This window comes from Cucumis sativus, chromosome 4 (genome assembly GCF_000004075.3).
Source record: "Cucumis sativus cultivar 9930 chromosome 4, Cucumber_9930_V3, whole genome shotgun sequence".
In the NCBI taxonomy this organism is placed as follows: domain Eukaryota; kingdom Viridiplantae; phylum Streptophyta; class Magnoliopsida; order Cucurbitales; family Cucurbitaceae; genus Cucumis; species Cucumis sativus.
This window is the reverse complement of record NC_026658.2, coordinates 15,570,944-15,598,824: the sequence shown is the minus strand read 5'-3', so window position 1 is coordinate 15,598,824 and position 27,881 is coordinate 15,570,944. Positions and strand designations below refer to the sequence as shown.

Below are 27,881 nucleotides of genomic sequence, written 5' to 3'. Positions count from 1 at the left end.
TATTTTGCAATAAAAGTTTTCTTTTCCCAAGATTCTTATCTGAGTACAAAACTTTATTTTCCATCAAATATCAAAGTAAAAGTATTTATTTTTAAATGCTATCATATCTTCACAACTTTTTACAATTTATTTTGTTTTTCTAAATTCACATGACATTCAAATGTCTTGAATTCACTATTTTGGTAGGAAAAAATATCATCCTCCCTCCATCTCATAAATTGCTTTAATTTTCCTTTAATCACTTATCGTTTCTTCTTCTTCCCTTTATAATCACATAGTTAAATCTCCAAGAGCGCATAGATATATTATGAAACTCGAATGTATAGGATAAATAGTATTTTTGTTTATGAAGTCTAAAAGTTAAATGTTGGCGCGTTAAATATTTTGATATATACATAGTTAATTATTAATATTTCTAGAATGTGATTTGATTTTCAATATAACAAAAGTATGTATTTTTTTTTATAAAGAAAACATAAAACAATATGAACATAGAATTCACTACCAATGTGTGCCCCTCTCCCTTGTTTTTAACTTTTTTTTCTTCAATATACACTTGTATAATAATTAAGAGTTATTCTTTCTTTTAAATTTAAAACAATATATATATATATATGTTGAAAATCGACAATTTTTGTACTATAGAATAACAACAATTTCTACTCATTATATAGAAGAAAGTAGAAAAACAATAATTAGATATATATATATATTCCTCCACGCCAATGGCCAATATCTTAATAATCAAATACCTATTAAAAGAAGTATTCAAATAATAATAATCACCTTTTTTTTTTTCTTTTTGTATATGTCCCAATTTAATAATTAGGCGTAACATAATTATGGTCACATTCAATTAAACTATCTATAAGAAGAAGAAAAAAGAGAGAGTGAAATAAAAATAAAAATATTATAAACATTATTTATTTAGAACTATTATTTAGTGGACCGACATTTTAAAATTGTATATAAATATAGATTTGATTTTTGTCAAATTGCAATGATGAACAATTCTTGAATTCAAGTACGTGTTAATATTTCTGTAAGATTCTTTGATTGGAAGAAGGATTCGTTTGAACATTTGACCTTTTGTTATGATTGAGGTTGAGATTTAGATAATAGCTTATACAATATTCATTTATTGAGGATTATATTTTATTACAATTCCTTTGATATTTCATTTTTAAATACTATTTTGCTCTCTACCACCATCTCTTTAGTAAATACATTCACTATGGTATGGTATTATTTGCTTTTCTGTATGTATACACTTTCTTGCCTTTGTTTTTTGTACCCCTCCAAAACACACAGTAACAATGAGGATATATAGTAGTCTTCACTTATGTACCAAAGATTTATTCTCTTATCTAATTGATTTGGAACTTTAGCTGCACTGCAATCCCAACAATCATTCCCTCGAACAAAGTACCATCAATCTAGCTAGCCTCCTCTTAAATAGTCTTGCTTCTACCTAACTTTAATTTATCTAGGCTAACTCTTGTTCCTAACATACATCATCTATCCAATAGAGTTCGACTATAGATCTCATTATGATTAACGACTTTCGATGCTCTAACTACATCTTTGATTTTTGACATCTGTGAGGATCCTACTGAAATTATTATAAAGTTAAGGGGAATGACTTTAATATCACTCGTTGGGGAAACCCTTCTCACTTCTATTGCGGGAAATAATGAGGAAAATAATATAGAAAATTAAGAGAAATCAATAAAAGCTGAAAACACAAGAATCTACGTTGAAAACTGATCTCAAATTGGAGAAAAACCATGAAGAAAAAAAAGTCACTATATGAAAAATTGCTACAAAAAATAGTTTTCTCTATCTCAAACCCTGATTACAAGAAAACTCACTCAAAGCTTTTGACAAATCACACATTTTCCACTCTCCGACTAGAGAATATATACAAAAGAAATTTCTAATATTTAAAGTGTTTCTAACTAAGACAATTAAAAACCAAAAGCGTGGGCTCTTTTTACGGCTCATGACTTTCAAAAATCTTTTTAATGTAGGAAAAACTCGTAACTTTCCTAAACTCTTTTAATGTAAGACAAACCCATAATTTTCCTAATCCATTTTTACGTTGGACAACTACGTTTCTAATATTTTACCCAAAAAAACCTACAACAGTTATTTCTTAAATGAAAAATATTCTTATTATTTTATTAGTGGTAATAAAAATTAATCTTAAACAACTAAATTTAAGATTGAAGGGCTAAAATTAGACAATAAAAAATAAATGAGAATTATTTATTAGAAGTATAAAATGATATCTTCACCTTTAGTTTATAATTTGGGTTGAAATCCTTTCACTATAACCATATTTTTGTAAACATATAAATTCATCTCACTTCTCCAAATTAAATTATGAATATCAGGATTAGGTAGACCATAAATAGATCACGACAGATAGATATGGATAAATTATGATATTTTGTCATACTTGCAAATTTTGTTATTTAAAATAATTTTGTTTAATATAATTGATTGCCTATAATGTATATCTTGTTATATTTGTAAATGTTTTCACAAACTTTATCGTTTAAAATAATTTTTTTTAAATATAATTAAACGTTATTTTATATTATTAAAGATATGAGTGAAAAACAATACAAATAATATGTAATTAATTTAAAATGAGTGGTCAATAGAATCTGAAGGGATAGGTTTTGGAATCAACATTTGATTGTTATTAGGAGAGATGCAATTTGGGGCAGTTGAGTCCTTCACCAACTTAGCCAAGAAAATTTTTATGAACACATTATTGATCCCATTACATATCTAATGGTTTTAGTTGTATTGGTGTTTGCATTTCATGAGTGTTATCAAAATGAAAACTCAAGTTTTTATAGGTCTTTAAAACAAGAAAAGTAGAAAGTTCTAAGAACTTAATTTTCGTTGTTGGAAAAATGTTTATTATTTAAGAACATGCAAAAATTGATTGATACTACTTAATTTTATGTATTTCAATTTATCACATGAATCTTTTTTTCTTTTTATTTGTAGGTTTTTTCTTTCTTTAAATTAGGAATTGAAAGGAGAGAGATGGAATATGGAACATGTGGAGCATAATTGGAAAATTAAGTAGAGGATTGGTCCACACATCCACTTTTGGCCATGAAACATAACTTTTAAAAAATTGATAATAGAATCTATGTAATTTAAAAGTCGATAACCTTATGATTACTGTCTAATAGTCATATGATATTATTAATTTTGTCATATTTACAATATGAAAAAAATAGGTGTTATGAGCTTTTTTTTTTCTTCTAAATATTTTTCTCATTTGATGCAATTTTTATTAAATTAAGTAATTGTAATAAGTGATTTTGGACCAACTTAAAATGAAAATAACACGATAAAGAAAATAACATGTTTTTTCCCCAAAAGTGGCACCCTAAGACAAAACTAACAAGCTTTGGACCCAAATCGATGTCTTTGGCCTTAAACAAGTCTAACGAAATGACTAATGAAATATGTCTATTCATTCTTCGATTCATAAAGTAACTAAAGAGGCATACCCCAACTCGAAGGAGAATAAATTCTACGAAATTAAACATAGACCTAGGTAATATATTCTTGTAAATAAATTTATTATAGCTACGAGGAAAGTACAAGTCAATTCTCACTCTCAAATCTTAAAGTTTTCATGCTATTTCTTTTATCTTATTTAAAATCGGACGATAAGCATCATATTAGTTGTGTAGGTCTAACTTTCTTTTTCATTTCACATTCTAATTCCTTAATGTAAACAAAATTAATGTTGTTATGGTATGAAGGAAACATTTTACCCTAATCGTGAAATTTAAACCGCAACAATAAGCTTTAATAGATGAAATTTTTAAAAAAGATAAGTTGGCAAAATCGCAATTAGATTTAAAATATTAACATAGATAGCAAACATTTTATAAAAAAATGCAAATATAACAAAATTTATCAAAGTTTATCAATGTTGGAAGTCTATTATCTATAGTCTATTCTAAAGAAAATGTGTAAAAGTGATTATGAAATTGAAATGTTAATCAAATTTCATATTATTGGAAAAGTCTTAGAATAGAAGCATTAAAAAAGCTTCGAAGAAACTTATCTTCATTTTAATGTCAAGCTATATGCTTCAAGAAACAAAATCAATCTATATGCTACCTGTTCTTGTAGTTTTGTTTGGACACTCTTAAAGCAAAACAACTAAAAGAAGTTTTCTTTTATTTTCAAATATATAGTAAGAATAATTTTTTTCATTCTCATCTTTATACTTTATGTCTCATTTGATTTTTGACATTCTTCTAAATTTCTAAATAGTAACAATAACTTGTATATGATAAAATAATCTAATAGTCATAAAGCTAATTGAGACTAAATGATATCAATCAAATCAAATCAAATGGGTATAATCAAATAAAGTGTCTATTAGTAAAGAATACTAAGTTTATCTGCAGTGGTTCAAGTGTATCAACATATTGATCAAACATATCAAATTTGTTGAGGATACAAGTGAATAATCAAGTGTAACAGAGAGTATTAAGAATATCAAAGTGTTTCAGATATATCAAAAGATATCGAAAGTATTAAAAAGTATCATATGCATCAAATATATCAAGATCCAAATAGTATCAAAAAATCAAATGTATCAAACGAATCGAGTGTAACAAATATATATTAGTAGCAAGGACATTTGTGATATTTTACATCTTATATGTGTGATGAACTTTGATTTTGTCATTTTTGCAAACAGTAAATGTGTATTGTATAGAATTATTTATAACATATTATATTTTTTTTTTTGGAAGTGCCCCTTTTTTTCCATGAAATTAGATGTATAATTAAATATGCTTCCACGTTGGTTATAATTAAAAGATATACATATCTATCACACACTTAGGAAACTATAATGATATTGTTTCAATTAAGAAAATATAATATATTCTAATAAAACTTAGAAGTTATATCAATTTAAACGATAATTCCACTTTACACAATCTTTCAATTTTCTTTTGACAATATTAGTTATAAAAGTTATAATTTGCATCAATTTAATTCTAAGCAAATCAGGTTGTTCCATTCATTAAAAATATTTTTATGGTTCTTTGTATGAAATCATTCGTACATCCATTCTCACATGTTTATTAACTATTACACTATTGAGAAATGCTCTTCCCCACATTCATAAGATGAGAACTCTCTATTTCTTGATTATATGATTTTTGAATGGAATGATGTTTACTCTCAGCTGAAAATGAAAGCTCCCTTCTGACATTAGAAGAAAAGATTGTTGGGAGAAAAATCTTGTCTGTGTGAGAAAGTTGCTCAGTTTTGGACTTGATGCACATGGAACTCGGTGAAGGATGTGAATCAAAATAATCGATCCCAACATGTCTCAACCAGCAACAGACGATTCTTTAGATTTCTCTGGGACTGCAACCTCCTTCTCCGAGTTACTTGAATCCACCATGTTAGTCTGACTTGATTGCACCTGGCTTGTATTCTGAGCATCTAAGGTTATTCCTAGAACAGTCAACACAGCCCTGACAAAGAAGCAAATCTGTCTGTTTAACATAAGAAGCAAAAGAAAGGAATATGAAAATGCCATAGTTATGACAAAACCTTGGGAGTGTGGATCGGATATTTGGTTGGCTAGCATGAGCAACCAAAGGCGCCTTGAGTGCTGCAGTTTTGTTTAAAGCATTTTCGAGTTGTGTTGGCGGTAGCTGAAAGAACAAATGAAAGTCAACAAAGACATTGCTTTCATGTAATTAGTTCACGGAATAGATGGAGTACAACATTAGAGTGCAATTTGAAAGACCTCACGAACTCCCGTCCATAAAGCTTCGACCACCAAGGTCTCTGAGCATTTCGATCATCAGCAATATATTTATATAATATGTTGCTAAAGAAATTGAATGAAAGAAGCATTCAATGGAGGAACTAAAATTTCATTCCCTCACCCAACCAATTGGCCTTGCATATTTTCCCGGCTTCTGTGTTAGCCAGCTTCATTTTCAGCGACTTCCTCAAGCCCAAAGGCCAGCTTCATTTGAGATAGACTAAATCCTTGGCAAGGAAAGCTCATCCCTATGACGTGAGACTACTCTCCAAAACAATGTGTTCTACTTCAAAATAATATTCAAAGGTCCCCGTACAATTCTAAAAGTAGCTAATTATTTGTTAGCTTTTCAATAAATAAAATAATTATCTTATTATTTGTTTTATTATAGCTTTTCAACAAAATAAAACAAATAACTATTAAATCCAAAAAATACTAATTAAAGCACTATTTAATAAAAAAGTAACAACCAAACTAATAGTAATTGAACTGTATTTACTATCTAACACTTCATCAGGCCAACCTTTGATGTATGTAGTAATGAAGGTTTTGATCCCAAAGTCCGATTGGAGAGACAACCACCTCCCCCCCCCCCCCCCCCCCACACCCCCACCCCACCTCAAGGCCTTCTGGGCATGGATAAACAATACAACCTTCATCTTTTTGGAGAAAAACAGGTCCAGGCCAATCAACCACAGAACTTCTTTCTTACTCTCCTCAACAACAGAGAGATGGACAAAGAAATCACATATTCTCAAATTGGAAGGCATGATACACCGCTTTAGACTACCAGTTTCCAGCAAAATAGAGTATGGTCAGAAGTATGCCTAAGGTTTTCTGCCTAATCTAAAAAGATTTAACTTAATTAATCACTTAGAATTAACTAAGAATCAGAGAAAGGAGAAGACAGGCAGAGCACTTGTCTAATCAAAGTTGCCACAACAAAGGGGAATCTCAATCAAAGATAAGTCCTCCATCAACTAGTTGAACTTCTTCATCCTTCTGCCAAGTCTACCTTCAAGGATCTCATTGCTCCAACTACCAACATTCAAATCACCTCTAAAGAGCAGAAACCTAAAGAAATGCCAAAAATAGCTTTTGAACTCGGGCCATGGGAATGGGACCATGAATTCTTCTTCATCCTAGGAAGGACCATAGTGGACGAACCTGGTAGGGAAGATTGTTGACTGGTTGAAGTTTATTGGAAAGAGCTTGTTTAAGGGAATATCAACAACAGTAGCAAAAGATTCCTCCCACGATCAGAAGATTCAATCAAGGATAACCCTTCATCTCTTGAGCTCTAAAGTGATTTCTCAGTAACCCTGTCAAGTAGAATTACATTCCTGAAAAAATAACTGGATGGCGATACCAAATTTTTTAACAGTCTGCCAAAGATCAGCACCACGTTCTCTTTCTTTCTCCCTATCTCTATAAATGCTGGTCCAACCTGCAGAATTTTTTTGGACTGCATTGTACAGGATTTTTAAGGAGTTCTTCCAATCGTTGAGATGACAGACTTGTAAGGGAAAGAAAGGGCTCCATGATTTTTCTTTTTCTTTTTCTTTTTCCCTTTCAATATGAAACAGAGAAAGTGATAAGAATGACCTTAGAGTAATATTAAGTGTATATTAGTAATTAGTGGAGTAGTTTGTTAGGAAAGTTGGTTATAAATAGAGAGAAAGGGGAGTGGAGAAGATGGGCAACATTTCGACAGTGAATTAGCACTTGAGAGTTGTCTCAAGATTGGGAGGGTCCAAGTAACTCGAACTTTATCTTGTATCTTTGTTATCTTTTATATTTCAATACATCTGGGTTCTATCAGAAGATACATATACATTCATATCAGTGTGTTAAAAGGCCCTTCCACTTTCGGGCACATGCCTAGGCTTAAGGCACATGTATGTTCACTTTGCCTTAAAAAGGTGAGGCCTACAAAATAAGGCATGCCTTTATGAAGCCCCAAAGCTCAAAACCCTAGGAACAAGGGCTTGTTCATTACTTTAATAAAACAATAATAATTAAGGTTTTTCCTTTTTTACTAAGCTTAAATGCAAAAGTTATTGTGTTTAAAGGTCTTTTTTTTCATGCTTCCACTTCAACTATGCTATTTCTTCTTCATGATGCTTTTATATATAGTGTGCCTAAAACAACATGCTTTATTTTACACCTTGCGCTTAAGCCCCAAAAAATTATTGCACTTTATTGCATCTTGAGCTTTAAAAAACACTAATTCATATTGATTGACAGAAACAACAAAGTGTAGAGAGAACCAATAAGCTTGTCCATCAAATGAAGGTGAAGATACCATGCTTGAACTGGCTACATCCTTCGAATCCCTCTACAAGAAACCTTGCTTCTACAACTTTTTTGCACCATGGTAAAGTGAGGATTATGTCATATGGATCAAAAAGTTCAAAAACGATATAATCATGGATTGGCCTCAAGGAATGTGCGTAATAAAGGGCCAAAAGGCAATGAGTTCAATCTATGGTGACCACCTACCTAAGATTTAATATCTCCTACAAGTTTCATGGACAACCCAAATGTTATAGGGTCAGGTGCATGAAGTTGGCCCAAATAGCTATGGATATTTTAAAAAAAGAATTTAAGCAATCCAAATATAGATACTTTGCAAAAATCAAGTAATGGAGGTATGAGCCATCAAGTAATGGAGGTATGAGCCGCATCCTAATCCTCTCAGATAAAGAAAAGAGTGGTTGGTTCATTTTCTCTCTAATTTCAGACTGCCTAGGTCATTTTAGCAAAAAACAGAAAAACCAACACTGTAAGGTCAGACTAATAAGAGAAGGGGAAAGAAAGGCTTGTCCCTCGGCTCAATGAGGGCCATTAATGGGCTGTGGAGTTGGGCCTAAACAGAAATTGTGTGGTTGGTTAGTAGAATATCAAGTGGGAGCCAGAGGGAAGGTATGCATCACTGAGAAGCTGTCTAGGCATTGCTGTGGAGGCTGGAGAGTATGGATCCCTCGAATACTCAAGTTCGTGTTTTTCCTTTATTGTTTTTTGTGATCATTTCAGCTAGCTACTTTACCTGATTTGGCTCATAATCATTGAAGGGAACTATATATTATAATTTGACGAAGTTCAATAAACAGTATTGTCTTGTTTATGCGTATGTGTGCTGGGAATTGCAATGGCTGTTTACAGGAGATACCTTACAAACACAGGCAAAGAAAACCACATAACCCTACCAGTCAGTTCCATAAGGACGCAACCTCATATATGATATACCCTATCAGTCAGTTCCATATGGATGCAACCACGCAGCACCCCTTGCCATAGACAATAACATCAGCTAGAATCATCATTTCCCAATGATGTCATTGATTGGAAGGAAGCTTTCATAGTCTAATGATTTGCCCCATCGAGGGATGACTGGCCAATCAACAGAGCCGCTATAAGTCAAGCCATGACCACCGGATGCATCCTCAACCACTTTCAAGACACCAAGGCGCTCATAAAATGTTATCAATATAGTTGGAGTCCGTTTCTTTAAAGTGCTTTCTTTTTTGGGAACCGATCATTTTTATGTCCATGTATTCTTTCTTTCTTTCTTTCTTTCTTACTTCTATCTCAAGGAAAGTTGTTTTCAACAAATTAAGAGAAAAATTCTTACCAAGAAACAATAAATAACCACATAATTCAATACACGTACGGAATACAGGAAAAAATTACTAAAGTAATGCTACAATTGAGACGCACCTGCAGCAGCACATTAAATGATTGAGGCTTTGTCAAAAGTACACACTTCAAAAAGCCTACCCACAACTTGGGATATTTCCATATCTGCAATAGCCCATCACCAGATTAAGAATGGTTAAACCTTAAATCACAAGTGATCGAAAAGTGGAAAAATATTGACCTGTTTGCCAACAAGACGTGATAGAATCTCCATTATAAAATCTACCTGTAGAAAAGAAAACAAAACCAGTATTAATAATTGGGAGATTGTGGAAGAGAAGAAAGAAAACAACCAAATGCATTGCTTTTGTAGTTTTTAGGCAGGATTCCATCATTTCCTGAACCCTGCATTGTCCGTTTGCCTTTCTTCGGTCTCAACAGAACTCTCCTTTCTTTTCTATTTTCTTTTTAGTTATGAAAAAGATGAAATAAATGGATAATCTGAGATGGATCACACAATCCATAATTCTGAGTCATTACAGTCCAACATATTAGACTATTTTGGGAAAGAAACGTATCACAACCTTTTTAGTCCTTTAATTGAGTTTGAGATAGTACAAGGGAAAATATATTGATTATGAAAATCTAAATATGCAAGTTCAATATGAATACAAGCACCTTAAGTTTTAAGGTAAGTCCATGCTATTGACAAGGAAAAAGAAAAGCCAGAAACAACGATCAAATGGCTTTTCCATACCCACTATCAAATTGGGATTTTGCACGGAATAGACTAAACAAAGGAATTTTTTGTGTAATAAATAAAACATCATACTTCTATATTGACCTAGCAACGTGACAGATAGCATCTGTTACCCACCAAAACTGACAATAATCTTCACCACATTTTCATTTTTCAAAAATTAGTGACCAATGAGAGCAAGAGTCATAATCTTACCAGTGCTGGAAAAGTACCAATGGCTTGCAATACTGTGCGCATGAACAATAATGGAAGAGGGATCTGCTCAACCTGCAAAGGACAAGCATCTTGCTGTCATTTCAAAAAAGAGAAACTGTCTCCACATGCTATCGAAGGACTCATCATGATCATACAAACCAATTGATTCAAAACTTTTGCAATGATTTGCTGGGTGAAAGTTTGACGCTGCTCAAAGCAAGCATTGCAGGCATCTGTGACCTGAAGGTGAAGCAACCAATTGTTCAATAAGGAGACACGGTTATGTTATAGATAGAGAAAATGAAGAAGGGCAACCTTCTTGAGAGGAATTCCATCTCTGTCAGGATCAATTCCATGAATAGCAATTAGAACTTCAGCTGGATTTAGAACTGGCCCAGACTGAGATGATCCCTGAGTAGGATATTGAACGGAAATAAAATCAACGTGTAATTTAGAACATAGCTTCTCAATGTGGTTCCGAGCAAAATAAATGATTGACAATTTAATTTACGACAAAAAACCAAAGGTATCTAGATCCAGGGACTCAAATGTGAAGATGATTATATAGCCAAGCTAATAAAAAATAATAAATGAATAATTCTACTACTCGCAGCTTATATTGCTAATTTACCAAAGACCAAAGCTTTTCCTAGTTCCTAGTACATTCAATTTTTTCTTTTCAAGCATTAACGAAAATAGCTTTATACTTGGAAAAAATAACATTGTCTGTTAAATACTGCAAAGCTTGGGCATTAAACATATTCCCAGCTAAAACAAAGATCTACTTTAGTTGGTTCATGATGAGAGCCGGACTTTTTTCTCCTGGAAAACATGGAAGAATAACACCACTGCATATGCTGCCAACGAAGAGCGGGAAATTAATACCTGCAGTATCCGTAGAAGTGCTGCTTGGAATTTATCCCCTGGAAGATTCACAATATGTGGGAAGATCATCATAACCTAACAAAATAAGAAAATGATTTCAGGGGATTTCAACTGATAGTAACATTTTTTTTTAAAATGAAATTTTGAAATGCTGAAAAATGAAAGACAATCATCAAAGAAGTACATGGAGGATATCAAAAGGGAACTGCAAAGATTGGGAAGTCGGTCAGAGCTTTCTTCTGGTGCATATGGTCCAAAAGCAACTATCGGATTTTTTATGACACTCTTTTGCAACTTTTGTGAGAATTTTTTATTCGAGCATTTAACCAGTGCTAATATCATTGTTCACAAATTGCAGTCTAAACAACCTATTGATTATCTGGAACGCTTTTTATAATCTCTAGTTTTCTTCTATAGCCATTGGTCCTAGGTATTCATCTTATTACAGAAATAACTAACATTTGCTATCAAATGCTTGAACAATAAGTGATGGAAGATTGCTGAAAACATCTACGGTAATTGGTAAAATAACAAATTCAAATCTCTCATTACAGTCAAGCAGGTTCAAGAAATCTTTAGAAACTAATCCAGATTTATTGGAAGTTCATTGTACCCATTTGCAACTCCAGCCTGTCCTACTAAGCCAGGCTCTCATTCCTCTCATCCTACATAGCTTAAGTATGCTGAGTTTTCTTTTCCCAACTCAAAGGTGAAATTCTTGAAGAGTTCCCCGAGCAAAATCCCTCTCCATCCCTCTAGAAAAAAGGGGGAGTCCTCTTTCGACTCTCCTTTCAGCATTAGTAGTAAGGAATTGGAGCAATTTGATAAGTTAGCTGAGCTCAAGGGGAGCAACGTTTTGAGCCTCTAGACACAGATCTTAATGCCCTTTTCCAGTGCGACGAAGACCCAAATTTTGCAAATCTGTCCCCCTGCTACTGGCCCCTTACCCTAATCTTGCGAAATACCAGATCATCTAAAGCCAATAGTTGCTGATTGCGGAATTATTCTAGTTTGATCCTTAGGACATCCATTGCAGTCCCTCCAGATTTGAACCATTGCTGCCTTTCCGAGATTTCTCACATGGGTGGATGATTTTAAGCCTTGCTGTTTGTGGTAGCCTAGCCTGCTTGTCATGACTTTTGTGTTTAGATCTCCATTTTTATGGCTTGCCAAAGGAGAGTATTTTCTGGGGAGTTCTTTTGGAATCAGTTTCTGTTTGTTTTAGAATATATTTTCGAGTTTCTCTGAGTTATGGTTGGCACTGACAAGAACAGTTTTGAGGTGGCCGGCTGCTTCTCCTTGGCGCTTCTCTTTCTCCTCTCATATAGAAGATTTGGGTGTGCAAGTAATCATATTCGAATGGGCTCCTTTTGATAGAGTTAACAAGTTTTGCTTTGTATTTAGTGCTTTGTATTTAGCTTTCTTCAGTTTGTTTTGCATTGAAAAGGCTTTATTCTGTTTGTTAAGTTTTTGTTTAACTTCGTTTGTTTAGGTTGACTTCTTCTTGTTGCCTATGTGTTCACTTTAGTTTGTACTCTTTCCTAGTTCTTTTGTTCTTAGTTCAATACTCTTGTGCTTTGAGCTTAGGTCTCATATTCTATCATTAATAGAAGAGGCTTGTCTGTGTTTCAAGAAGAAAAAAACAAATTCAAATTAAAAAAATATTATCCACTGTACAAGCTCAAAACATAGAGATACCCAGATACACTTAGATGAAGAAAAGCCATAAGAGAGGAGGTTATGCACCTCATCTTTGGGTAGATATGGCAATACAGGGATCATAATCTCCACATCCTAAAAGCAACCAACACATAACAGCCATTAGCAAAATAAACACTTCCTTTATAGTGAGACTTTAAATCAGGACTTTAGGATCAGAACCTAAATACCCTGAAAACTTTGGCCAGATGTTACAATTGAGGAAAATATAATATAAAAATAAATCAATAAGGTTTAAGCTCAGAGCTTGATTGTCAAAATAGAATAATGCTTACCTTTAGTTTTGAATTGTATAGCTTGCTAATGGTAAAAACTAACTCCGATGACGGAATAATCCCATCCGTCAGTATATGCAAAACCTAACAGAGCAAAATATCAGGGAAACAAAAAAACAATTGTTATGCCCCCCATTTTGTTGGTCTCAGTGTATAATAGACATATAGTTTATTTGATAGAGGAAAACCTGCATAACAAGATTTTCACTTCCGCTTGGAGGATCAGTAAGAATTTCAAGAAGATCTGAGGATGAGCCCATTGTGCGGACAAGTATAGGGATATGGTCATGGACAGCCTATAAAAAATACAAGTGATAAAAATTTCAGAAATCAGAACTCGTGAAAAGAAAGAAAAGCAGCATTATAAAGTGGGACAAACCTGCTTAATTCCTTTTGAGGCATCTTTATACATGACAAAAATTTGGCGAAAAAGTGAGTGCTTCTGTATTTAGATTACACAAATAGACTATAAGCTTCAGAAAAAAGAAGTCATTTTCTTAAGACAAACTAAAATAACTGCATTTGATTAGACAACCTCAAACCTTTGTACAAAGTGCAAAATACAAGGACATCCGACGCTGGGCCTCAGAGATTGGAAGAGATGTGTCAACTTGTGAAATGGATGAAGGATGGGTATCAGAAGAAATATCTTTACCGATGGCACTAGATTCAACTAAAGATTTTTCTGGATGAGCATCCTGCTAAATAAGTAACAAATGCCAAAGTCAATTCTAAATTTCCAGACTGCCAAGTGACAACAAAGCTAATTAAATAGTTGAAACATCAAAAAGTATTGAACAACTAGAATTAGGTAAGATGTAATACTTGAGCTCCAGAATCGGGAATTCTAACTAAAATTTTGAAGGTTCTTATTCAACCAAATAAGACAACTAAAATTACAATTGTGTAATACTCAATTTTGGCATCTTATACTTGACACGACAATTTTCCTTTTTCTTTTTCCTTCTTTTTTTTTTTTTTTTTTGCATTGCTATATGAAAACAAACCTTATGTGATTCTGATGCTAGTCCATCAGCATCTGTCATATCTGTAGCAAGGTCACTAATGGCAGAAAGCAGCATTTCCTTGGAAAAATCTTCTATTCGTTGAGAAATGGATGGTATAGGATAAAGTTTGTTAGCAACCTACAAAAAGAGAGAACTTAAGTAACAGAAAACGATTATTTTGTTGTGTATTAAGTTGTCAGCAAATTACCAGACGAATTGCCTTCATCCTCACTTCCTCGGAGAGATGTACCGTGCTCTTTCATGGTAAAAAGAGAGTCAAAGTGAGATCAAATGACAGGGAAAAAGAGCAAAATGGGTGGAGGTGAAGGAAGGGAAGAACCCTCCAAACATCACATGCTTTAATAGAAACGTACAAGGCAATTACACAACATCAAATACTTAAAGACTTTAACAAGAAAAAAAAAAGGTATTACAAATGATTCAGATTAATCACAAGTAATAAAAAAATATTAGAAAAGAAACATCAAATATGAATTCATATCTAGTTCGTAGTTAAGAACAAACAAACCAATAGGATTTATCATCTGCATTTAGACAATAAATAATACTGTAGTCATGAACTCTTAACCGCTTACTATTGATCATGCTTAGTAAGTAAACATTAAAATTTTAAATAATGGATGAACAATCTGTGAACTAAAAGTCTACGTAACAAAGAAAATAACTGAAGTAGAACAGAAACTGAAATAAGTTTTGAGGAAATTAAAACCTGTAAGGCAATTTTCAAGCAGACATCACGAATAGGGGGTCTCAACAGAATCAAACTCCACACTGCACTAAGACCTTGAGTTACACGATCACCACTTAGAGTATCCTTATCTGCATTTTCACTGTTTCCAGGAGAGCACATGCATTCCAAGAGGTTTATGACTGACTTTGGTAGATAAGGAGCTTCGCCGAGTAACCTACTTAATGACTTGTCTGATGGAGGAAAAGAATCTTTAAGTGTTTCTGCCTGCATGAAAAATCAAATTATTCACATATATACAAAATAATACCTGCAAGAAATAGGGTCGCAAAGCACACACCACAGTGAGCAGAAATGTCTCATATACTGAAGCAGCAGTTGTAGATGTAAAGAAATCGTGTTCCTCTTCTGCTTCTCCAAATAACCTATACAGAACCCGCAAAGTCAACTCGTGTCCCTGAACCAATTGTTATAGTCAGCATGTATGAATTTAGTTGAACACTGAGAGAAGAAAATAAAAGATAAAGAGAAAAGAGAGAAACCAATAGACATCTCATTCAAGCTCGTGCATGATAACTTAGTTTACTAAATGAAACATGACTTAAATTTCTGGCAAACCAAGTACACAAACCAATATAATTTATTTTCCAATGCCAAAGGAAATAATAGCAGACTTAGTAACCAAGGCAGGAGTATACTTCAATAGCAGACTAGTAGGACACTTTTATTCAATAAGAATAAGTGGGAGTAACATTATCCAAATAGATGTAGGCGCAAACCCTAAGAGATTCAAGCTAGAGTTGCATTTGATCCATAGTTTTAACTTTTAACGTCTTTAACAACATTCATACTCTAGGCTTTATACTACAACATAGATGCAGGGAATAGAACTTTAGCAAGACTGAGGTTAAAGAATTGATGTTAACAAGAGCAGCTCAGGAGTACTTAAGGTACTTAGAGACCAAAAGGAAGGAATATATACGATAGTATAATGCCTTACTAAGCAGCATGGACACAACACAACACGTCAATACGCCAATTAAAAATAAAATAAACTAGGACACAGACACATTGGGGATGCTCTTTCTTGTTAGGGAAAAATACTTTTTTGGTCTCTACGTTTTGGATCTAGTTTTTGTGTAGTCCTTAGGTTTTAAAATGTTACTTTTAGTCTTCAAGTTTTTGGTTTGATTTTAATTTAGTCCCAAGTTTTAAACTATGACAATTTTGACCTTGATATTTAAGTTGTGTTTCAACTTGGTCCTTAGGTTTCAAGATTTACACTTTAACCTCAATTTTTCATTAAATACTCACTTTCAGTGTCTAGTGTATTAGTCTATTGATTAATTTAAAACAATTAAAAGAAGTATATTAATTAAGTTTCATCATATTTGCAACACTGTTAAGATAAATTTCAAATTTTCACTTTTAATTAATTAGTAGAGATCAACACTAAGATAGAAAATGAGTATTTAGTAAAATACGGTGTTAAAAGTGTAAATCTTAAAACCTAGAGATTAAACTGAAACAAAATTCAAGGGTAAAATTGTATCATTTCAAAACTTAGAGACTAAAATGAAATCGAACTCAAAACTCAAGGACTAAAATTTCAACATTTTGAAACCAATGGACCAAATAGAAACTATACCCAAGACCTGGGGTCAAAAAGGTACTTTCCCCTTTTTATTATTATTTTTCTAGAATAGGTATAAATTCAACATAAAACACTAAATGCACTTCACAAAAGAAACATAAAATGTCAAGTCGATTAACAATGGTAACTTCAATTTTTTTGGTTAAGAAAATGAGCTTTTCTTTTGTTTTTGTAATCTTAGTTTAACATATAAATGATTTGGACTTTAAATGTGGATCCAGCGTAAAAGGTAGGACCATTTTCTCTTTTAAGAAAATTCAGTGTTCAGAAAATGTCCTAAACGTATCCACATATCTGCAATTGAAAATAAATGTATAAAAATAGGGCACAGAAATTTGAGTGTCGGACACGTATCCAAAGCATTTTTTAAGTGTCCCTGTCTGGCACGAACACTCCCCCTAAAATGAAGTGTTTATGCTTCCTAGAGGTCTTGTATCTTTGCAAATGCTGACAGTTGCACATATTGCAGATAAGGAAAAAAAATAGCAATTGAAGTCATGAACCCATATGGATTTAAGACATTACTGTAACCACAAAAAGATGTTTTATACAATGACAGAGCATGAAGAGAAGGACAAAGGGAAATAGAATGTTAAACGTGAAACTGCAAAAATTTCGTAGAAGCCTTATTCTAAGAAAAATCCTCACCTCATTATTTACATAATCAGCCAATATATGGTTTTGCAACACTTTCCATGCCTCTAATTCCAAAGGATACTGCCCAAGAAAAAACAAACAAAAAAAGTTAAAATTTTATGTCTTTAGATAGATAACTATTGCAAAGAGATAAGTATAGAACGAGCACAATCTGAAATAAGATGAGCTTCCAACCAAATTGAATGAATCAAACCATGGAATATGAAAATCATAAACTTGGAGAACATCTCAACATTTAAGAAACTACGACACACACAAAAGAAGTACAACTGTAAAGTTCACTATATCATAGCTTGAACAAAAGTATCAGTATAAGTTCAAAAAGTGTTCAGTGCCCATCAGGAGAAATATAACTGTAAAGAAACACTATTTAGGAGAATTTTACTTTCTAAATTTGAAATAGAGGTTGTTATTATAAGAAGAAATTTAAAAATAAGATTTGTTGCATTCCAATTCAAATGTATAAATCTGCCCTTATGATCAATATGTGACAAGAGAAACTCATTTTGGTTGCCAAGGCCAAGGTAATGGAATGGTAAAAGAACTTCCCAAGCAACCTCACTCTCATAGTATATGGTAGGTGAAGGGCATGATAAATCAGCTAAGAGTTATCAAATTTGAGAACGTGAACATGCTGCATTAGTAACAGTTAAGTGTATGATATGAACAGAGAGCGTTGAACAAAATATGGATCATTTAACCAGACCAGCCTGGAAATCAAATTCAATTTAAGGAGAAACATTTCTCATAACCAGACACAAGAAAAAACCAATACCTCCACTCCTAAATATGCCAAAAGAGAAGAGCGGGCTTGTGATCCTCCAGCAACTGCTATTTGCTTATATGCCTCAACAATTCGCACAAATGCCAGTTTTAGTAATTCATCCTTCTCTTCATCAACAAGGTCAACAACAGGTGCTGACATCTTGGGCAAGACCAACTGAAAAGACACCGCCGCAGAAGTTGCAGTTGAAGAAGCCAAGCTGTTGACGTCTGAAACAACTGCCTTTGGACTAAGCTCCTCTGATTTTTCTCCTGATAGTTTCGAAGAGGTTAGATCCAAAGTTGAAATGTTCTCTTGATTAGATTCATCAAAACCAGATGATGCAAGCGAGGGAGTAACAGCGGTGTCTGACATCCCATCACTTTGAACAGAAGAATCAAGTCCAGGTATCCCACTGTCTAAATTGCCCATATCATGTATACTAGATGGAATGATTGAGCAAACTTCTTCCGCTTCAGATATTGAAGCTTTGGAACCAGGTAAATTAGTTGGTGTAATGGCATTTTCAAAATCATGACTTGTCCCAACGCGGTCAACAATAGGAACTGGAACTGCATGGTGGTCTTCTTCCTCTTGAGGTTTCTAGGGATGAGATTAAAAACGAAAATTAAGAAGAGGACAATGCAAAAGAAAGAAAGAAAGAAATTACATAAATAACAACCTAATATAACATACTCATCATCAATAAAGAAAATAATCAAACACCACAAAAAATTTGGCCCAGAATTCAAGGTAGCGTGTCAGATAAAATTGTACTACCATGTGATCAGATAATGACCTAGAAGAATCCAACAACGACGCAATTGGTGGGAAGGTGCTAGATAATGAAAGAACATCTGCAACAAATGATGATGGATATTTGGCTTGAACGTCACTACCAACTATACACATATTCTGCAGAAGTTCTCCACCTCCTGTATCAGGCTGATGAGGAGGAAGGAAACGCATATTAGCAATGACAAGCTCAGCAAGCAAGTCAGCAGAAATACTAGAGATAAGAATCTGTAAGGACCCAATAGCTTTTTCTCCTTGAGCGACTAAGGCACCAAACATAGTTACAAGTTGCTGCGCTGGTCCAGTATCCACATCTTCTGTTGGCGATGTTCCACTTGATGATGCATTCTGTTTAGACACGACAGTACTCCTCCCTATTTCTTTAGAAGGTTCCTCGGTGTCTGAGACATTAGTTGTTGGTCTGGCACGTTTTCCAGATCCATTTCCGTCCTCTGACAAATCACAGCTGTCTGGTTCTCCAGCTCTCTTCCTCCCCAAATTATTCTGCATAACACTAGAAGTACTTAGAACAGCAGCCTTCTCGTCCTATAAAAGATTAAAGTTGTAGTCAGATCTGCTCACTTGTATGCCATATCTCAGGCGGCAAACCTTTAATAATGACTCCATTCATAAATATTTAACTAATAATGGGCAAAGAAGTTGGCACTTACCAAATGGCCATCGCCCTGCTCCTCCTTTACAGATCCATTATCTGTTGAAACTTGATTAAGGGATGGGTCAGCCCCTCCCCTAACTTTCATCTCTCTCACGGCACCAATTAGAGGATCCCGCCACTACAGTGACCACAATTATCTCCACTATCAATTCAATCTATACAAGGTGAACAATTTCTGATAGTACATTTACTATACTATCCAGCAAAGAGAATAAATCAAATAAACTGCACGACTTCGCTTATAATAGTTGTGGGCATGCAAGCTAGTTTATAGACAACTTGATTAATTTTACACGACTACTTCTTAAATCTACATATGGCATAGAACTTGTACAATATTTTCCTACTCTGAGCAGCCACCTTTGTTTGACGATAAACCCATAACCTCAAAGCTACCAAGACTTATAGCTCAGTCCTACGATCATCAGGTCACCAACCCAGCAAGGTAAATAATACATCAGATATATCATATTCTTTATTGAGTTAATATAGACTACAGAAGATGTGTACAAATAGAACTTGTAAAACATATAAAAACATGTAACAGACTATTAAAGAAAGGAAAAGATGTGAATAAGGCAGAAAACACAGCAAATTCACCTAACTATAGAAGGATGCCAATTTTCTTTTGGGTGCAAGGTTCAAAAAGTTAAATTTTAGTCTAGGAAATTTACCGGTAAAGCACCAGGATGGGTACACTTCAAGCAGTTGAGAAATGCATTCTTTAAAGCAAAATGTACACCAGGAGCATGCAACCCATTAAAGATAGTGCCTGAGCGATCAAGGCCAAGTAATACAGGCAGAATTCGGCCATAAAATGCAGGCCTCCTATTTGCAATTGTTGAAAGACTACGAAGAAATACAAAAAGATGAGTCAGAACTGTAGGTTCTTGGAGCCAATAATTACAAGTCAATTTTTCTTTCATTAGTTAACTAATATAGAGACAGCTTAAGAATGATATAAGAAAACTAAGGGTTAGTTGGGTAATTGGGTAATATTCTAGGTTAATTCCCTTTTTACCCCCAATTGTAACATAACTCTATCAATAGGAGTCTTCTCCTCTAGTATGAAACACATTATTCATTCTAATAAAAAATCCATAATCTTGGTTCTTGGAGGATTTCTCCTTGAGGTTACTTAGATTACATCAAATTGGTATCAGAGCTTCACTGATGAAGGGAGTTGTGACCGACAAGAACACCTCTGACTAGGGAAAGGATCTTGTGCCTGATGAAGAGGAGATCTCATCCCCACGCACTTCCATAAACAATGTTGGAGTTCTGATCCAAGTGATTTGGAAGAAGAATTTCAACATTCAAATTTTGGCCATGCTCAATTTTCTCAAAGAACCTATCATCATCCAAATTGAAAAATTGATTCTAGTGATTCTAGTGACTCTGGTGTTTTTAAGACAGTTTGGGATAGAATAAGAAGGCGGCTATCAAAAAATGGCCCACGATCCAATCAAACTCATTTCCCAAGAAATCAATGTTCATTGGGGAAAATGACTCAACATGTAGATCAACCATCAATTTATTTGCAAGAGTCCAAGAACATATTTGTTTCATATACAAAAAAATAACCAAAGAAATCACAGTGAAAATTTTCAAATAGAAAATCATGAAGATAATGTTGAAGAACAAGAACTTGAAAGTGTTGATTTGGAAATGGTAACATGTGAAGAAAAATCCAACAAAAAGGATGAAAAAGAAGTATTAAATACCGAGCAGAACAACGACACATAGGTTGCGGTGGAATTGAATCTTCAAACCTTCGAAGAACTTGAAGTGAATGATAAAGAAAATGTGATTCTTGAAGGATTTTCTTCGAAAGCTAATTCTTTTGAAATTGATTCTTTGAATATGGTTTGAGTGAGATTGAAGGAAACATCTTTTTGGGTTTACGGCCGATGGAGAGGTTAATCTTTTAGTGACCATATTTGATTTTTTGTCTCGATGTTATCCCTTCGATCATAATATTTTTGTTCAAAATGTAGGAGGTTGGTTTGGTCATACTCCATTGAACAAGTTCTTTTTTTTTTTTTTTTTTTTTTTTGCTTCATAAATTTCTTCTTTTTAAAACTCGAGACGAGTTTTCTTTTGGAGAGTTGGAATGATGTAAGAAGAGTAAGGGTTAATTGGGTAATATTCTAGGTTAATTTCCCTTTTAACCCAATTGTAATAGAACTCTATAACTAGGAGTATTATCCTCTTGTATGAAACACATTATTCATTCTAATAAAACATCCATCATCTTCGTTCTTGGAGGATTTCTCCTCGAGGTTACTTAGATTACAACAAGACATTTTTGTTTAATTAATATGTTTTAAAACTCAGAAGTTTATCTTCAAGTGTTTAGAAAATGAGAAATAAATGAGTAAAATAAAATAGTTAAATGTTAAATCCTGTAGGCAGGGAAATTAATATAACCTATTAATAAGCACAATAATCTTTGTGTTATTGAGAGATTTCACTTTTGGGAATCTGAGTTGATCTAGCAACAAACCCAAACTTTGACTAGCTTCAGTTGATAAGTCCCGAATCTTGAGTATAGGATGACCCCCACGAAGCCATGATATATTGAAATCGACAGAACTTTCTGCACAATAAGAGATGTTTTCAAAGGTCCGCGACAACTCAACTCAATTTAGTTAATTTATTAAAATAAAAAAGGCCAAGCCTCTCGAGCATCAATGGACCATGCAAAGCCAAGTACACAACAACTACCTTCACAAGCAGGAGGCTCTGTAGAGACACTGGGATCAGGTGTGTAAAGTAAAATTACTTCTACAACAAACTTGAGAGCTAGCAAACTCATTCCACCATTTCCCTACACAAAAATGTGTATTTAAAACTCAAGTAAACAGTTGTACAATCTATAGAACAGATCATGTTCAAGTAAGGTCTCGCAAAAATGTGTATTTAGAAACATGGTAACAAAATGAATACAACCAAATACATAATAATTTCTGCTTACATGAACGGCTATTGAATATATCTCTTCCTTGAACTTTAACATCCATGTCCACAGTGATTGAAGTGAATTGTCCATCTCGCTAGAATATAGACCCTGTAATATATTAGAATTGAACCTAAAACAGTGAGTACCTTTAAAGCATGAGAGTGACTTAAAGCTTGAGAAATGAAACTATGCTCAATTGTCTTAAATACAGATTGTTGGCTAATAAAAGTGAAACACGATCATTCATAGAAAAAATAAAAATGAAATTGAAAAGTCTTAAATTTTCACTGGACGCTACAATCTACAAAATAAGTTGCAGCGGCAGAAATAAGGAGACGCTTTGTGATGAGAGGCATTGCACAGAAAAACTATAAATTTAAGCACCTGACAAAACATGCAGATATAGTTACCTTCATCGCAATTTTCACAAGACTGATGCGAAACAAATCAATGGCACAAGTAATGGACTGCCGAACAACTGCCGGAGTATCGTCAGTTAAAACTGTTATCAATAAAGGTACAATTTGAGGCAATAAGTCGATGTGCTTGAATCCAATTTCACCAATCATCCTACACAGTAACAAAACAATTAAATAAGTAAGAACCATTCCCAAAGCTATCTCATTCAGTCAGGACCAAATCACTTAATCCCAGTCTCCTAACAGTTCACCTACCAAAATTGATGCATAAGACCATTAATATGGCATCAAGATATAAATTTTAATACCATTGAGAGATAACCAATCAGATAATACCCCACAAATACTTAAATGAATATCGCAGCTATCTGGCAGAATTTAATACGAACCACCTCCACTCATTGACAAACCCATGATATCAATGAACATAAGTTTCACACCTGATGGGCATCTCCCGAGTATTTCTAAATTATAACGAGCAACTACAACCAAAATTTGTAGAGTTCAATAGTTCATGTGCGTGAAACACCTAAGTACCAGTACACCACCACCCAGCACCTTGTGGAGTAATAAACTAATTATCCAACGTAGCGAGCGGGGAAATGTTTTTCGTGTAGAGAAAAATAAAGTAAGTAACCGAAACGAAACGACTAGGAACGATCACCATATGTAATTTAGAATACACAACTATGGAAATGCAAGAAATTCAGACATTTCGAATTTGAGAGAAAAAAAAAAAGCATTCAAGTCCCAAAATCACAGCAAAAAAGAAAACAGAAAAACGAGGCACAAAAACCCGCATCTCCGTCACTTCATGAATGGAATGCAAAAATTGATATACATGCTTGTGAACTTAACCTAGAGAAAGAAGGGAAGCGTACTCTGTGACAAACTTGCGTATGGGGCTGAAGCGGTCTGACTGTAGCTCAAGGATGCGAGGGAGGAGTTCAGATAGTAAAACAGGGTCTTCCGGTAGCAAAACATTTTTCAATTGACGCAAACGAGCAAGTTTTGAAGGAATATCAGAAGCAATTTTGGTTGAGTTGATAAGACCATATAGCCTCTCCCTTGAATTAACAGCCATCATCATTCCGACCATAGCTTTGGAAGGAATGAAGAACTTCGAATTGCAGGAGTTACTACAGGGAATTAGCTCGCTGCTCGTCGAGAGCGAGAGAGAAGGCGAAAGCCTTGATTCGCTCTTTTTTGTTTTCGTCTTTGTTTTTGCGGCCCATTCTATATTTTCACGTATAATTTGTTTTTGGGTTATTTTCAAATATCCCACGATTAATCAAAAATATATATGTGGGTGTGTGCTCTTCAAAATGGGACTATTTGTTTTCCCTTTTGTTTCTTTAAATGTTTGATTCTACCAAATTTAATTACATTAAAAAGCTATCAAAAATAACGTTCAAATTAGGTATTATCAATTAGCCTCAAGAATTCTGTGGCGTTGTTAATTGATTCAAGGAAAAGAGAGATGTATTTTATGTTTTCAAATATATGTTTAGTGGTAGATTAAAAAACGTGAATCTGTTTTCTAAAAAATATTAAATCATAAAACTAGACTTATATAACCTGTCAGATTTAGTTTTAGTTGACAATAAACTATAATTTATTTATGAATATATTTTATGTTTACAAAATTAGTTAAATTATACATTTAGTTTCTATTGTTTGAAGAAAGCTAGAGTTTAGTCTATAATTTAATTTGAAAACCTCTGTGAATAATTTTGAGACTATTTTCTATAATTTTGTCAAAATAAAAGCAAATGTGTAGTTTAACCTAAAAAATTATATAACTATTAGTTTAATATAATTTGTATTATTATATAACTTATAATATATTACATAATACATATTATATTAAAATAAATGAATTGAGTTTATAACACAACGTATTTATTTTTAAATATTTAATATAATTATGTTTTTCAAAATGTAAAGTTCAAATTCCGAATACAATGAAATCATAAAATAAACAAATTTGCATTGTTTTGATCATAAAATATGAAAACAGTTTTTAAAGACTGAATTCGAGTTGTGTACTAAATGCATATTTGCCGAATCCAATGAATCTGAAAACATAAAACATAATCTAGATTCTCGGCCAAGCAGGTTCTCAATTTCCCTACAATAGAAAATGTAATGGATGTCAACCTAACAAACTCACCCTACCAACCAATATTCTATTGTTTATTTTGAATTCCAATTGGCATCAAAATTCAACTTCCACACGAGGGAGGGAGGCAATCATATTGTTTAGAAGGAGAGGAAGAAACTCAAACTCACACTCACTAAGAACCAATCACTATTCATACGCTTGTGCAAGTGCTTGACAATGCATCTGTCTTATGGAAACAAAATCAATCATCAGTCCCTCAAACAACAAACTGTTCCTCATCTCCCTATTTTGCCAAACAAAATGATATATAGTAGCTTTGTCCATATCGTGCACTAAACATCTCTCAAGAACTCAATGTCGTTGATCTTGATGCAAAATATAAAGTTAAAAGAGACAGCCACGAGGCACTTTAAAAACGAGATGTAGAGAATAAAACAACTATAAAAAATATCAGGCAAAAAGATTTGAAGCTAATTCTATTTGGTCTCTAAAGTTTCAAAATGAACACTTTAGTTATCGAAGTTTGATAAATAATTATAAATGATCCTTAAAGCTACATAGACAATTAGTTAACTATCAATAACATTACGTTGATATTAAACGATGAGTTAACAATTTTTATTAATTTGGTAAAAAAATGTTAAACATACAATTTTGTGTCGAACCAATGTTTCAAGGATAATTTCGAGGAAAACAAAATTAAAACAAACCTCAAGTTTTGAATGTTCATTCCGTTTTTGTTTGAATATGAAAACTCCAATGAACCCTCATTCTTCTCAAACACCCAAACCTCACAACATAAAAATCAAGATAACAATCCAAAATGATGGGTTTAGGAGTTATTTTCACATAAGAGGAGAAATGTTTTGAGCTTGGAGTTAATAGTATTCCACGATTAAACAAGTTGGAAAGAATGGATGAGGAAGAAAGCTATGTGGTAAAATTTGAAGCTCCTGCGATTGAAAGCTCGGGCAGCCACGGAGGAACAACTTTACTTCAAAGAAATGGAGGGGAGACAAAAAGGAGAGTAGGAGAGAAAGGGGAAATGGTGAGAAAATAGAGAAATGGTGAGAAAATAGAACTAAAGTAAATGTTAATAGTAAAATTCACTCAACCTAAATAAATTAATGTCAAAATTACCACCTCATTTAAAATATGTCAAATCTATGTCTAGTCATTTTTTCATTAGGAAACTAGCTGCAAATTAGATTGGCTTGTCCCTTTCAAACTTTCAAATATGAAATAGACACTAATCTCAAATTTCAGAAATCAAATAATCTCAAATTTCAGAAATCAAATGTGTATTTTGTCCAAAAATATTTAATCAAAATCACATTTAAAAAACCTTAACAACATCTTAGAATCAAAACATTTCATTAAAAACGGTTAAATGATAAATAGCTAATTACATTAACTGGTATTTAACTATTGATTAATACACACTCACATTTTAGACGTACAACATTGTTAAAACGTTTAAGTTTAAAGACATTGTGGTGGTTTCATTGTTATCTGTAGATAAACAAGTGCCAAAAAAAGTTAAGAAGACGGTGAGTGAAAGTGTAGTAAATAAGAGAATGAGAAAGAAAAGAGAATAGGGAAATGTGTTAAGTACTCGAGGTGAGTTTGAGGTGCAGAGTGAGTTATTATAATTTGTGTTTGGAGAACAACATATTATACTATGGACAAATTATTATAGTTTTTATTATACAATGTTTTTTTTTACTAATATTTTTTGTATACATATATTACGTACATGAAATGTCTTCCATTAACTTATACAAACTAGTTTGTTATCGTTGGGATGCATGTCTTCTACAATTTTATAAAAATTGATATAATTAGGTTGTTCATTTAATAAATTTAACTACCATCTCCATATACAGCTATTAACAAGTAGATAAAATAATTTTGCAAGAAAAAAAAAGCATAAAAGAAGTGTATTTTAAAAAATATTATTATAATTAAAATAAAAGTATATTTGGAATGGCTTAAAAAGAGTTTTTCAAAAACTCATTTTCATTTAAATATTTTTCGTAAAAAAAATATTGAATTAAAAACACATGTTTTTTTTTTTTTAAGTATTTGTATATATACTAAAAATACTTTTATTAAAAAATTTAAAGATTGATTGGTGGTGACGATCGCTAGAGTTGGTTGTCGAAAGTTCGATGGTAAAGTAACCGTAGGTGGTAGTTGAAGATTGATTGATGACAATTACCAAAAACTAGCATAAACCCTAACAATATTTTCATAAAAAAAAATTAAGTTGATCATAAGCGACGATTATCAAAAGTTCATCGGTGAAGTCATCAAAGATGGTATTTGAGAGTTGGTCATGAACTTTCCAACCCTTGAAATAAATACCCATAGATTATTTCAAGAAGCAAGGCACCTGAAATGAAACAAGTCCAAAAAAAAAAGTCATTTGAAATCCTAATTAAAAAATCAGAGACTAAGCTATTTTCTAAGTAAGATAGTAAGATGAAAATGATATAAATAAATAAAAATACTGCAGGCTGTGGGGTTCGAACCCACGCGCACTTATGTGCAGAAGATCTTAAGTCTTCCCCCTTAACCTCTCGGGCAAACCTGCTAACTGTTTACTTTGCCTGCTGATTAACTTAATATACGTTATATTATACAACATTCGAACCACTAAAAGAAAGGAAAAGTTACCCTTTTTTCAATTTATATGATATTTAAATATTTGGTTGTTTATTTTATTACGTATTGTGAAGTTTTCACAATATAATGAAGTATTAACTGAAAATACGTGGTAAAAAAAGTAAAAACATATTT

The 27,881-nt window shown here is 33.0% G+C and overlaps 1 protein-coding gene and 1 non-coding gene across 9 annotated transcripts; both read right to left on the bottom strand.

The window, feature by feature from the left end:
• Positions 1-5,047: 5,047 nt before the first annotated feature.
• Positions 5,048-24,209, bottom strand: LOC101213136 (symplekin). Of its 8 annotated transcripts, none has more exons than XR_004215818.1 (29): positions 23,836-24,209; positions 22,946-23,105; positions 22,551-22,643; positions 22,301-22,403; positions 22,004-22,172; positions 20,248-20,422; positions 19,569-19,691; positions 18,883-19,443; positions 18,115-18,705; positions 17,331-17,399; positions 15,369-15,485; positions 15,050-15,295; positions 14,528-14,575; positions 14,320-14,457; positions 13,855-14,013; positions 13,692-13,754; positions 13,501-13,608; positions 13,313-13,396; positions 13,065-13,112; positions 11,319-11,393; positions 10,749-10,844; positions 10,593-10,673; positions 10,434-10,505; positions 9,720-9,764; positions 9,560-9,643; positions 5,961-6,100; positions 5,797-5,859; positions 5,620-5,723; positions 5,366-5,540 (listed from the first exon to the last, which is right to left on the bottom strand). XR_004215818.1 is itself a non-coding variant. In XM_011655394.2 (27 exons), the coding sequence occupies exons 1-27, from the start codon at positions 24,051-24,053 to the stop codon at positions 5,393-5,395; spliced, it is 3,936 nt and encodes a 1,311-aa protein (XP_011653696.1). In that variant the 5' UTR covers positions 24,054-24,206; the 3' UTR covers positions 5,048-5,392. The 8 variants fall into 8 exon arrangements, 4 of the variants coding, with proteins under 4 accessions (XP_011653696.1, XP_011653694.1, XP_011653695.1 ...); XR_004215820.1 differs by having other exon boundaries at positions 5,961-6,159; positions 23,836-24,208; XR_004215819.1 differs by lacking the exon at positions 5,366-5,540 and having other exon boundaries at positions 5,819-5,859.
• Positions 24,210-27,592: 3,383 nt separating this feature from the next.
• Positions 27,593-27,675, bottom strand: TRNAL-UAA. Its single transcript has one exon. It is a non-coding gene; the product is annotated as a tRNA-Leu (tRNA).
• Between the last annotated feature and the right edge of the window lie 206 nt (positions 27,676-27,881).

What these genes read in the sequence shown, in the direction of transcription:
- LOC101213136 (XM_011655392.2), bottom strand. Translation starts at nt 24,053, where the DNA reads ATGGTCGGAATGATGATGGCTGTTAATTCAAGGGAGAGGCTATATGGT. An exon ending in TGGCATATTTAGGAGTGGAG is followed by an intron (nt 17,400 to 18,114) that starts GTATTGGTTTTT and finishes TTTCTTGGGCAG; the next exon opens with TATCCTTTGGAATTAGAGGC. An exon ending in ATGGAATTCCTCTCAAGAAG is followed by an intron (nt 10,674 to 10,748) that starts GTTGCCCTTCTT and finishes CTTCACCTTCAG; the next exon opens with GTCACAGATGCCTGCAATGC.